The sequence below is a fragment of the Anoplolepis gracilipes genome, chromosome 16 (genome assembly GCF_047496725.1).
Source record: "Anoplolepis gracilipes chromosome 16, ASM4749672v1, whole genome shotgun sequence".
NCBI classification, from domain to species: Eukaryota; Metazoa; Arthropoda; class Insecta; order Hymenoptera; family Formicidae; genus Anoplolepis; species Anoplolepis gracilipes.
The window spans coordinates 676,789-690,248 of record NC_132985.1 but is presented as its reverse complement, the minus strand read 5'-3'; the positions used below and the strand labels follow the sequence as shown (position 1 = coordinate 690,248).

At 34.7% G+C, this 13,460-nt stretch overlaps 2 protein-coding genes across 8 annotated transcripts in view; one reads left to right on the top strand and one right to left on the bottom strand.

Annotated features, from left to right (window-relative positions):
* Positions 1–187: 187 nt before the first annotated feature.
* LOC140674381 (uncharacterized) lies at positions 188–2,273 on the top strand. Its single transcript, XM_072907865.1, has 3 exons — positions 188–313; positions 379–717; positions 1,586–2,273. The coding sequence occupies exons 1-3, from the start codon at positions 295–297 to the stop codon at positions 1,882–1,884; spliced, it is 657 nt and encodes a 218-aa protein (XP_072763966.1). The 5' UTR covers positions 188–294; the 3' UTR covers positions 1,885–2,273.
* Positions 2,274–2,344: 71 nt separating this feature from the next.
* LOC140674375 (uncharacterized) overlaps positions 2,345–13,460 on the bottom strand; it is a 204,455-nt gene continuing 193,339 nt past the window's right edge. For 3 of the 7 annotated variants that reach the window (XM_072907852.1, XM_072907853.1, XM_072907855.1), the window contains 5 exons: positions 6,109–6,503; positions 5,109–5,343; positions 3,813–4,210; positions 3,322–3,603; positions 2,345–2,975 (listed from right to left, as the gene is read on the bottom strand). In XM_072907852.1, the coding sequence (XP_072763953.1) occupies positions 2,787–2,975; positions 3,322–3,603; positions 3,813–4,210; positions 5,109–5,343; positions 6,109–6,279 (1,275 nt within the window). In that variant the 5' untranslated portion in view covers positions 6,280–6,503 and the 3' untranslated portion in view covers positions 2,345–2,786. Of the gene's footprint in view, positions 2,976–3,321; positions 3,604–3,812; positions 4,211–5,108; positions 5,376–6,108; positions 6,504–7,689; positions 8,665–8,730; positions 9,110–13,159; positions 13,182–13,460 lie in introns of those variants that run through there. The other 4 variants (XM_072907856.1, XM_072907854.1, XM_072907857.1 and 1 more) reach the window with 4 other exon arrangements.

The following is a 13,460-nucleotide window of genomic DNA, read 5'->3' as shown; positions in this document are numbered from 1 at the left end:
ATCTTCCACAACAGCCGCAAAGTGAAATCGGTGCACATTCCTATTTTGTAATGACGGATTTTACTGTGTACGCGTGGACCGTTGACAATAGTGTGTGCATATACGAAACGATTAGCATTTCGATGAAAAAAGGAGAATTATAAGATAACGGGTAATAATAATGTATTATTCAGTTTCTTTTCTTTTGCAAATAAAGTATGTGATATTGTATGTTGCGTTATTTTTCATGAAAAACTTGGCGCGAGCTACACATGCATTGCTATCTCATCTATATTTTACCATACCAGAGACACGATGTCTGACATGAGTCGAGGTGAGATGCTCATGATGTTTTGTGTTGAAATTTATCTAGCTTTGACGAGGAATTTAACGTTTCAGGAGACGGATTATCGAAGACGCGCAGTCTGTCCGATCAGCCGGCATCGTGTCCGTTATGTGGCGCGATTCTACGCCAATCGAGAAATCTCAGAAGACATTTGGAGCTTCTGCACTTTGGTCTGGGTAATAGCGGCAAGTCCGGCATACACGCGAGGCATCGGCGGGCGGCGACGGACAGACCCAACGATTTCGGTCTGTCATCGTTGGCATGCGTTCGTCCCACCGCCAGGATAGACTCGCATCTCGCCGTGAGGTCCTCCGAGGCCTCGGACTTTCCCATGATGACGCCTTTGTCAATCGCCTCGTCTGTCAGTTCCGCGTCGAGCGTCAGTCTTCCAGGTGAATCGCATTTCAAGTTATTTAAAATATAGAAAACAATTGTACGGGGGAAAAATTAATTTTCTATAGAAAAAGATACAGAATAAAAGAGATTCTATCCAGGATTATATATAGGATATTGAGAAAATAATTATTACTAATAATCAACTCGTTGTAAATCATTGATTCGACGGAGAAATATTGTACAATGAGAGACATTAAAATTTTACTGTCATGCTTTATATGCGTTACATGATGCACGTGGTATTCTCGAAGGATTAGCAGATGCGTTAATTTCGCTAAAGCGATTACACGCGAATATTCATGATTTTACAAATCTCGTCTTTACATATAAACTTTGCAATCGTGCGATTATAAACGCTGATAATTGTCAGTGTTTTGCGAAAACGTGACTGCAATCGAAATATATTCACTTGGAATATTTTGCACATTTATTACATTATCACGGATTAAAGCCTTATGATATTAAGTCTTATATTTATTTAAAAACAAATTACGAACATTTCTTTTATGATCTTGTCCGCGTTTATGAAACATCATCCTGATGTAATTGTATTGTTTTTTTGATTCTAAAATACTATGAATAAAAATCACATATTAATCACTAACATTATTATGATAATAATATTTTTAAGTAATTTATAAAAAAATATCTGTTCTTTTTTAATTAATCAACATAACTAATAAATATTTCAGGCTAATATTTCTGAAATATTACATTTTCCATTATCAACAATATAGTTTATAATTTAAATTGCTTCGTGCATACATATGTGTCTATTTCGATGGAAATATAAATACATGAAGATATCAAGCCTCTGTTATCTTGTACCGTATCAACAAACTTAGATCTTTTTAATGTCTTTAGGAAACCTGATAGGTGCGAGTTCGAGCTTATTAGGTTCCAATGATCAAAACGGACATCCGCTGCCAGGATCCACTCCTGTTACATGCAACGCGTCCATGGTGCCACCAACCAACGGGATCTATTCTTCGGACAGCGGTGCCAGCATGTTGAGCTGCCTGCTACCATCATTACCTACCTTACCACCCTTTTCCACGTCTCACGACGTGTTTCGACACGGCGAGATGTTACGTGCGGGAATCGCCTATCATGATTCCTCGCGACAGCACGCCAGGCACATGCAGCGTACCGATGTCACCTAACTTGATCACAATTCCTGATGTTGCGATCGCTCCGCAGAAGAAGCGCAAACATGTTACTTTGCGTTATAAACGAATCGAAGAATGACAACATTAGAGCAAAGCACTAGGTAGCATTTACGAAGTAAATAGAGTACTTACGAATTAGCTTATAAGAACATGGATATTTAAGGGCGATGTAGCAATCGTGGACGCACGTATATTGAAAATGCCACCAGTCGCGGTGATATAGTGATAAAATTAATGTGATGAATGTGTAACGATGAATGTAGCAACAATGTGTTATATTAGAAATTTTTTACTCGGTGCTATGTGTTTATGTGAATTCAAATACATATATATACAATCTATAAATAATAAATTGTTTAGTAAAACAAAATATATATTCGGATTCTCTTTTTTTGTTGAGCAGACATATATAAAGATTTAAGATTTCGATTTATTAATATTTTATTAAAACGAATTTGAAATATATAAAATGAAATTTATTTGTATCGTATGTCAAATTGCAGTATTTATAAAGCTTGATAGTTATTTGCCATATGAGATTCATTTTGCCCTCGATAAAATATCACGAAATTTGCTTTCTGCCAGGAAAACAAATTATTCGTTAGGTTTATTCACTTTGAAACAGAACTCGAGATTCTTGAAACTCGACCTTTTTTGTGCTAATCATACTTTATCATATTTATTATATTTAATCATATTCTAAAAGATTAGTCACCTATTGTAAAAAAAAGTTTTCTTTTATGAATCTCAAACTCAGGAATATCGAAGAAAAAAAGACGTAAGAACCATTTGCATTCTCTTTCCAAAGAAAGTGCTTTTGCTTGAAGAGCATTCACAATGCTTTTTGAGAGTAGTAATCACATCTTCGCAATCTTTGAGCTCTTTTGAGATCATAATTAGATTATTAGATTCATTTCTTCGCGAGGTTCACTATGTCCTAGAACAAATGGCCAATTTCTATTGGAAATTCTTTCGAGTTCCCCTTCTAAGAGCTTCAATAAATCATCAAAATATCGCAACTCATGAATGTCTTCTGTCAGCTTCGATGTATCACTCGACAAACCAACCGCTTTCTTCTCGTCGCACTGTCAATATAAAATTTTCAGAGATGTAAAGACTATAGTTATATGTATGTACGTATAAGCTATTTAAACTTGCAATCAGTTATAGAAATGGAGAAATCTCGAGATACAAATATATACATATATGAGGTAGATTGATTCTTCTTTTATATTTAAATTCAAGTGCATAGTCTTGTATAGAGTTTTTTAATTATAAAAATATATATTTGAAAGATTGCAATCTCTATTGAATAGTCTCTCCAAAAATTTCGCTAACCAAGACATTTATATTCATTACATCTAAAACTATTTAATTCTTGCGAATAATTTCATGCCCAAGAAAAAGGAAAAAAATACGATGAATACTTACTTGAAAATTTGTACGTAAACCATATATATCTCTATGTATCTCTTTATTGCCAAGCTGTAGTCGTTCTATTTTATCACGAAGATGGTGTATCCAATTATTCGAATCGGAAACTGCCGGCGGTACTTCAACGTCCGTTTCTATGGCCAGAGCCAATCTGGTTAACCGATCGCGAGAGGACGTGCCATCGCAGAAGAAATCCTCTTCCTCCAAAAGGATCCTTGCCTCTTCGCTTTGAAGATTCTCGAGGATAGATGTTATTTTTTTGGTAGCGAAATCTCGATTCTGCGGTATAATTTATTTCGTTTTAATCTATGTGACACAATTATCAACTTATTTCAATCGAAAAATTCGAAGAGCTAGTTTGAAAAATTCTCTTTTTATATAATTTTACTAATTCATTCCATTAGCTTAAAAAAATTTGCGTCAGTGAAAAGTAAATAATTTTCAATTTTAATACAATTTGGAGCTTAATATAATGCGAAAGAACATACGTTTCCAAAACTGATGATACGATCTCTCGACGCGATCGCCAGCTCGTCGCAGAGACACATCGGTGTGCTTTGCGCGTCAATCTGCGTGTCCAAGTTCCAATAGTTGCTCTGTATACTGGAAGTGTCCTCGAGGGAGAGTGGCTGACTGATCAGATCCTTGCAGTTGTCCCCGATGGAATTCAATATGTCATAGCTTGACCTGCTGCTGCTGCTGCTGCTGACCGTTTCCGTACTTTGCAAACTACAATCTCGATTGGCTGGATGATCATCGTCTGATTTCACCGACGCGTTAAAATCGTTAATAACTCGTTGCTCGTGTTCGAATGTGGACGAGGAAATCGTGTGGGTCCTTATATCTGTGATCGGTAAGTTCAGAAGCGCCCTTAGCTGTGTTGCACCTGCGTTCATGATTTTATGTATATTTTACACGCGTATGTTTCTAATCGTATTTAATCCTCAAACTGAACACGTTTTTTTTTTTTTTTTTTTTTTACCGTAATCCTGAACACGTGGGTAGCACTTTGCACTGAATAAGCTGTTTAAATTGTCCTTTCAGTTATAAGTCTCTTTTGACACAAACTTTTTTTTTTTGGATAAGTTTCCAACCTCGAGATTTTATTAATATTTTTTTTAAACAATGGATTAAAAATGGCACGGACACAAAAGACACACGTGTTCAGTTTGACGGTTAAATTTGATTATTTTCATAAATGCTTTTTTTATTTTATTTTTATCACTTTCGCAGAGACTATTAGTTTTCATATAAGTATTTTATTACCCACGATTAATTAATTAATTAATTAATTATTCGAGATATTAAATAATAATTTATACATTTATATTTAAATCTAAATAATTCTGTTTACATCTAACGTGGAAAATGTCGAGCGAGCTTAAATTCGCATCATCGCTCAAGTCTCGAAGAGCCAATTCCATTAACTTTCTTCAGCTACTGCCCTGACAGACTCAATCGAGTCTCACCCAAGATCGAAGCTCGACGGCAACAATGCCAGTAGCAGAGTTTTGCAGTCTCACGCTACTCGGCATCTTTCGCAGGCTTAAAAGCTAGCGCGGGGACGTTGGGAACGAAGTAAATCTGATACGTCAAGCAACTCGATTCCACGCATTGGTAAACCGCGAAACTTTATTAGGTCAGGTCAGGTACTGTGTGTTGCCGGTTTCGCTCGAGGTACCAGTTGGAGAAACAAGCGTGTTTCTATCGGCACTTCCTTTGGACGGTTCGAAACAAAAAGAGAGTGAGAAAAAGAGGAAGGAATTGTTAGATTTTACACGTACCGATTTGCTTGGAATCGATGAGACAGTCTATGTGTAACTGTTTCTGGCAATGGCGAGATTTTCGTCCTCTGCTCTCGTTTTCCAGCACGAGTTTCGCTTGTGAGAAGATAAAACGACGAGGAGACGGTGCGAGGATCCGGTATTCTTGAGATCGGATCAATCTTTCCGGAGTGTAGCAAAAAGGTTTGCATTCTTCCCTTATGCTGCCTTGATTGTCGTCTTCGGACCAACTGCTCTGCATGTCATCAAAATTATTCTATTTTGCATCTACCATCAAGTTTCAATAGCGTATACAGTTGACACCCTTTATATTTATATTTGTTATATCAAACATTTCATGATTAATACTAATGTAAATAAACAAATTTTAATAAATATATATTATTTACATAGATATATAAAAAATATATAAAGATAGTTATATATATAGGTATACAAATTAATTTGTGGTAAAACAATTAGTCTGATTAAATAATGAATGCTGTAGTATATCGTTGCTTGCAAGTAATATCGATTATTATATACTTATTTACTTAGTTCTAATTAACTGAATAGTCTTGCGGTCCGATAATTGGAATGGACGCAATTTCGCAAAAGCATAATATATTGACGAACAAAATAGAAATTGAAAGGAGAGATAAAAATCATTAAAAATCACATTTGCTAAATGTGAAGAAAATTATAAAAGTGCAACCACGTGTGCGGAGGTTGTAAAACTAAATCGGAGATTTAGGAGAAAATACATGGATAAAAAACTCGACAAGTGCAAAATTAACGTTGTTATTTTACACGGACACACATTTCTGACATTTAACACTATTGATAGTTCAATTGCAAGCACGAGAATAACAGTAATCATGTCTTTGCGCGTGTGTAAAATTTAAAAAATTTAAATACGTATTACTTTAGTAATGTCACACTTAATATATTTCGCTTCATCAGCATTAAATTATTTATTTCATATTATCGAATTCTTTTAATAAATATGATCTTCTCTTACCATTTCCTTGGCGTCTTGCTCAATCAGCTCGACATCCAGATCGTCCCGGATGAATGAACTGAGCTCGATTTTCTCCGAGGAGATTCCGTTTTCCTGCTCCTGTCTCGACATATCCTTCACGAAGCTGCGGCTGTTCACCGAATCCTCGAAATCGACGCAGCAAGACAGCATTGGTCCGGATGATCGATGATCCTTACGCGTTGCAATACCGCGATTTCCCGATCGTTCAGCCACCAGCCGAAATTCTCCTCCTTGTTGAACGAGGATGAGGAGTCTTATTTTGCGTTATTCGGCGGCGTTTCCTTTTCCGTCCAGATAAAACATCGCTCAGCGATCCTCGACGTTTTCCAATCGACGTGGAGCGCGCGCAGATTTTATCACGTCGAAAACTCCGTCTGCAAAAAGGAACGACCGTTTGACGTGCGGATGAAATCGAGTTTTGCGTAATTCCCGCAAACACCTGACGCACACTCGTATTTCGATTTGCGCACGATGAATCCTGCACAAAATTCCGAGATTTGTCGGAATAAATTCTATGCGCCACGATTTGTCAATAACAAATCTTGCGCATTTCGATTCTTCGAATGATAAATGATAAATGCGTCTCCTGACAAATTTTCAAGAACTGAAGATGCGAGTATTTCACTACGTAATGAATAAATAGCAACAAGTAAGCAAAAAAATTAATAAGAAAAAATATATATTTAGAAATATTATTTTCTATGAAAATCTGAAAAAATAACGCGTTATTTGAGAAATGCATCGTGAAATGCATACCATGGATGTACCTGATGCTCTCTTCTTGCTTTATTAATATTAATATTAATCTCTTAATCAGTTACAAGTGCTAGATTTACAGTGACTCTGCGAGTCAAAATACAAAATCGTATTAATAGTAAGTCTGTATAAAGTCGGTAAAGTATTAATAAATCAAATATTAAATCATTTATGTGAATTGTGGAAATTAGTGAGAAGTGTACGTCTCAACACACAAGCGGTTCAGTTATCTTTGCTCAGCCTTCAATATCATTATGTTAAGTATGCGTTTAATGCTGAATATGCTACGCTGTTGTTACGCTAAACAAACAATGAAATTTCCGTCCATCCAAAATTTCGCGTGTAATGTAATTTTATAAAACTTAATTTCACCAGATTTCATAACTAACTTATGTGTTTAATTAATATAATAGTATAATTCTAAAATTTTAGCATAATGAAAATTGTTTAAAAATCATTTTTTACTCACATTAATTTTTATTTAAATGTAATATAAATATTATATATCAATAATTTTTTATTATCCGCAAAATATTTATCTAGATATATTTTATACTTTTCACTGATCACAAAACCCGTTTCTTCTGCCAAGTTTATCAGCTATTTAAAGCTACTTATTTATTTATTTTTTTTTTTTCGTAAACATTGCACACACACATATCTTTTTCATTATAATATAAGAAATATATAAAAATATGCAGTCATCATTAGAGAAAAATGTTCATCGATATCGCTCTCTTTTTATTAGCTCCATCCATCGTGATAATTATTCATAGGATCGATCTCCGATCAAACTATAATTACCGACATTCTTGTATATCAATTTGTCAGTAAATCACTAAACGATTCGCTGGTTGATCGACAAATCGAGTTGCGATTTCTGTGCGCGACAAAATCACGAAATTTTCATCAGATTGCCTGCGTATGTACTATGTACACGTAATTCGGTCAATGCACGCGATTACATCTCCCGGGACAAGAGCGTGTTTTCTGAAACGCACTGGAGGATCGTCGCGTGTCATATTGTACTGCTCCGATCGTCGCGATTGGAAATCGCAACTCGGAACCGTTCCGTGCCGATTGATCGTTCAACGCGCCGTCGGATCGTCGGATTGTCGGACTTCGACTGTCCGCTGTGACCCATGTGGTCATCCATTTCCTTGACCACCGGGTCGTCATAGTAACTAATTTAATAATCCGTCATTTCCCGCTCCATGTCGCACTTCTACCAGCTGCGTCAATATCAGTTTCGTTGCGGTTTTTTTTTTTTCTTTCTCTTTCTCTTTTTTCCCTCGTGCTTCAAGATCGAGCGCGTAATTGTTCGCGAATCTCTTCATTTCTCCGTTTCGATTTTATCCGCGGCAAAATCATACGTCAATCACAAAAGCCGATCGGCAAAAACTACGATCGCGCACAACCGTGATTTCGATACAAATCCTCGTGAAAAAAATGTTGCGTACTATACATTTTGAAAATCTGCGCGTGAGGCTCCCTGAAATAATTCTCTTCAAGCTTGGCTAAAACTCCGCGAATGAAAAAGAGTGAGTGACGTATTTTCAACGAATTTACACGAAAAACGCTTACATTTCAAGCTAAGTGAATAAAAAGATCCGGTTGCATAAACAATCCGGCTTAAATGAGCATAAACTTAGCGATTCACCCTTTTCTTCTGAATTACGTGTAATACCTACTATACTGTAATAGAAAAAAAAGCTTTATTTTATTAAATGACCTCTAAATGACCTTAAAATTTTAATGAAACAGTTTTTAATAAAACTTTGCTATATATAACTTAATAAATAGCGAGTCTATATTTCACGCATCAGCTGTCAATTTCTTACTCACTTTAAAAACGACAAGCACTAGTTTGTAGAAAAAAAAAAAAAAAAAAAAAAAAAAAAAACTGTTATTCAGCACATACACTGCGGACTTTGATCAAAACCATTTGATTTGTCGCTCTTTGGCCTCTTTAGTTGATTTAAGCTTAACCAGGTATTTCCGTTTCTACACGTTATCCCGGAATATCACGCTTTTATCGATCTTACACATCGTTATTTATTGATTTTGAGTGCCATTTGGCAAATATGCGATGGGTGTGTGCGATCGCGACGATTCCCGCCGACTGACACGAAATGACGTGTCCACAGGCCCTGTATTCACGATAACTCGTTGACCCGTGTGTGTACCGTGATAATTTCAACCGTGTCGAGTATCGACTGTTCGACGTATAATCGCGCGTCGCCACGATGTTGCTAAACAGATAGATGTAAAGAGAAGCTCTGGTGTATAGATAAATGTTGCGATTAAAACACGCAAATTAATTCGCGGCAATTACTCTCAACAGAATACTTATGAGAGAGAAATTTTTAAAAAGTCTCTGAAACTGTTGTAGAAATATCCCTTTAGCGAGAATTTGCACGATCTTTTCCCATTTAGAAATTACTTAATAATTAATCTGAAAATTTATAATATTTAAAAAAAAAAAATAGTTGTTTTTTGCTTGTTAAATGTATTTTCGTAAAGACGAGAATAATTTTCTGCGAGAATTTAAAAAGATAAGTTACTTATTCATGTAATTTAGTATTCAAAATTCTATGTAAACATAGAAAGTTATTAATATACAAATATTAAGAAAGTACAGAAATATAATTACTCATTACGATAAAATCTCATCTAAAAATGGAAGAAATTTTTCTCTCCCTGTAATATTTTAGATACGAGACATATTTCAAGCTTTCTTGGTATCTATTCAAACAACGCGCAACGATTTAAAAGATATCTGAAAGATTAAATGCTCGATTAATTTAGATTGTCCGGATTAGCTGTCACACAAACGTACCTGTCATACGTGTCAAACACGAACGAGGTTCGCAAGGGACTCGCGATTAAATACGGGGCGTGTACATACCGTTATATCACGGTTTGCTTGCACTGATTAATGACGAGAACAGCACGCAATGTAAATATTCGATTATTCTATTCCGGATATTAATTCAATCGACGGAAGAAAAGTCGCAAACGTTCAATCTCCCTGACTACTTTATCATTTCTCCTACTAACGAAGGTAATAAGCGATTGGTCACTTTTCCACTATTGTCCATTAATTTTGATCGATCGATCGAATTTCTCTTTGGCGCTTTTTTTTTTCAAACGATACTACGATTTTATTTCTAATACTTTGAAACGCAATGGGATCGCTAATCATTGCGCGGCACAATTCGCTATCATCCTCGAGAAAATCGAAAATTCGAGCTTGTAGTAACGACATTTTATTCGGAATCAATACATAAAATCTTTCCAAATCATCGTTACATCAAAATAAGTGATTTTGAAAAATTGATATAGTTATTGTAGTATTTTTGCAATGTTGAAAAAGTTTTTATTAACAAGAGAGTACACATATACATGTGCCTATATTTCGCTATATTAGATTTCGAAATCAATCTGCGCATTTTTTTCAATTTTATAAAACGTTTGACGATTTATTATTTATATGCGAAAATCCTAAATTCAAATCAATAAATTATTTTATAAACCTATTTGTATTTTTAATTCACATTAATATATATTTTATTTATTTAATTTATTTACCGCGTTAAAGAAATTAAATTTTGATAAGTTGACAGGTCGTATGTCTCTTTGAAAGAGAAGCGCGCCGATAACGCATTTGCTTTGCCATCGTGAGGCAGATTGTCTTGTAGAATAAACTGTTTTCCGATCAATCAGCTTGTGGTCTAGGGGTACGATTAAAAAGGTACTAATCGATAGACATGTACGCGTAGGTATTCGAGACTACATGCTGATTTTCATTTTTTCCGAGGGATTTTTACGGTCAAAGTTCAGCCAACCCAACGACGAACGGCCGACAAAAGAAGCGGATTTTCGGTCATATTTCGGAACGAATATTAATCAGAATGACGTCAACAGGCCTTGATCGAGGGAGAAAAATGATCGCGCATCAGCGATAACGTTATCGACGCGGCGTACGTTGCTGCACTCGCTATCAGGTGTAACGAATGTATCTCCGCGTGGTTTCGTGGCTGAGATCGGGTGTGACTGCAAGCAAAGTCTGCATTTGCACAGTCGGACAATTTTTCACAGACGCCTTATGTAAAAGGACGTTAAAAATTCTATAACAATGTTGACGTTAAGGAGAAACTATACGAATCAGCTACGTCAGGTTAATACATTTTATATTTTTGAGAGATTCATAAATTTGACATTACGCAAAAAGTACTTTTAGTCTTTTAAAATATAAGATTAATAATTAATTTGTGAATTAAAGTAAAAATTTGTCCTGTAGAATTAAAATTTTCAGTTTTATGAATTTTTTTGTGTACAGTTACTATAAAAAAGTTAGTTCGATAAAAGAAAACAGTTGAGATTCAATTATATTTTCTACAGGACAAATCTTTATTTTAACTCATAAATTAATTATTAATTATATATTTTAAAGGTTAAAAATGCTTGACGTAATGTCAAATTCATAACTCTCGAAATGTTATTATACTGACATAACTGATTATTTCTCCCTTAAAATTATATACATGAAAACGATTAAAGATTCAAATATTTAAATAAAAGAAATCTATTCGTACGTTATAAAGTATGAAAAGCTAAATTATGAATAAGATACATGTTTTATATCATGTTTTATATTCTTAAAATTATAATGATTTTAAAACAAAGAGTGAATTTCTGAATTTCTAAAGCTTTTTTTAAGTTTCTAAAATAATAACGAAGCCAAGTATAACAAATCCGCGACTATTTTCAAACATTGAATTCCTATTTTATATTCTCTATTGTACGACAGATATAAATATATTCTAGCATTTACCCAACTCAATTAGAAGCTTGTCGCGGTAGCATATCTTAAATAATTTATATGAAACGCGTCGATGAGTTTAGTCGCGAGGATTCGAATCGCTTTGCACGCCACCCGATATATAGTTTCTAATCACAGTCACTTTGTAATCAAAATCGGTTAACTTTGTCTTATCATAAGAAGATCGATTACTTTTGCAGCGATAAGATGAATCAGATCTCGGATACGATATATGATTCACGCATTTTTGTACCGCGCGGAAGCGCATTTAAACGCAACTAAACAAGAAAGAAAAAAAACGAGTATTATTGAATTTCACGACAAAGAATTCTAAAATTACACCAATGTTGTTGGATAACAACCTCGACTACTTCTTGATACAAGTTTTTGAGATCGCGAATTAGTTTTCTTGATCAATCAGTCATTCGATAGCTTATTGCATATTTTGTTGCGATCACGCAATTGATATTTGATATAACAAAGTGGTTATGATTTATCAAACGCAGTTTAGATAGAGTCAGCGTGCTATTACGAAGATCGTTTGTTTTACCAAATTAAATATATGAGAAAAATATGAAGAAAATTTTACAATACAAATTACTTGAAAAATTCTCTTTTGTTGTAAAGTTGAAATATGAAGATCTTTATTAAAATCTTTATTACTATAAAATTACTGTAAAAATTGACGTTATGCATTTGTTTGAGCTTTCGAAATATTTGAATAATTACAATACTTCTTTGTAATAATACACGTATGTATATATAATATTATTTAATATAAAATTGTAATTTCCCTTGTATGCTCCACGTGAAAAATGATATTGTAATTTTTTCTTATATTATAATATTTTCTCTGTGTATAAAAATTGTAAGAAATTTATTTAGACTAAAATTGCGCCGTGACTAGATACGTTCGCGTTATCGTTCGATTGGATATCTATTCTCTGTATATTGCATAATATGTAAATTATTTTCTTTCTCTCTCTCTGAAACGATTTGTGTTATCCGTCGTGCTTGTGCGAAACTTCGATTTCGATAGCAATTGCAATGCCGGAAAGGAGAAATTCCTCGTGCCATTCTATTAGACGGATTCACATTTTTCTATTGTACGACAGTGTACATTCCGCGTTCTGCGCGACATTTCGACTTACATACACGTTCGATACCGCGAATCTTTTTAGCGTGATAAATAGATTTTCGTTTAGGATTACAAAGGTGAAATTTCCATGGAGAATTCGCTCGACACATTCATTGAAATGCATGTATAAAAAGTAAGATATTGTTTCTTGCATATCTGTAAAAGCAAGTAATAATAATTCAACCTAGCAACTTACTTTACACAGAAATTAACGAAATAAAAAGGAAATAACATTTTTTTATCAGTACCCGAAGTTACATAAGAATTCCAAGACAAAGAAACGAAAGGACTCGGAGATGTATATTCAGAACCTGAGCTTATTTCCAAGTAAATCATTTCTATGAAAGTCACGTTTCGTTGAGTGAGCAAAGAATATAGTAGCCAGAGTATGTCATCGTCGTCGCCGTCGCCATCTACTCGAACAATATCAAATTCCTCCGGATTCCCTGCCAATCGAGAGAGATGTGTGCATTTCTAATTTTCTCTTTCTACACAAACATTCCAAGATATATCTTCCCTCTCGTGCCAAAAATTCGCATCTGACAGCGTCACGCGGCGTTTTCACATTCCAAGTGTCAAAATTCGAATAGACGCGGCGCATGCGCAGCGAGA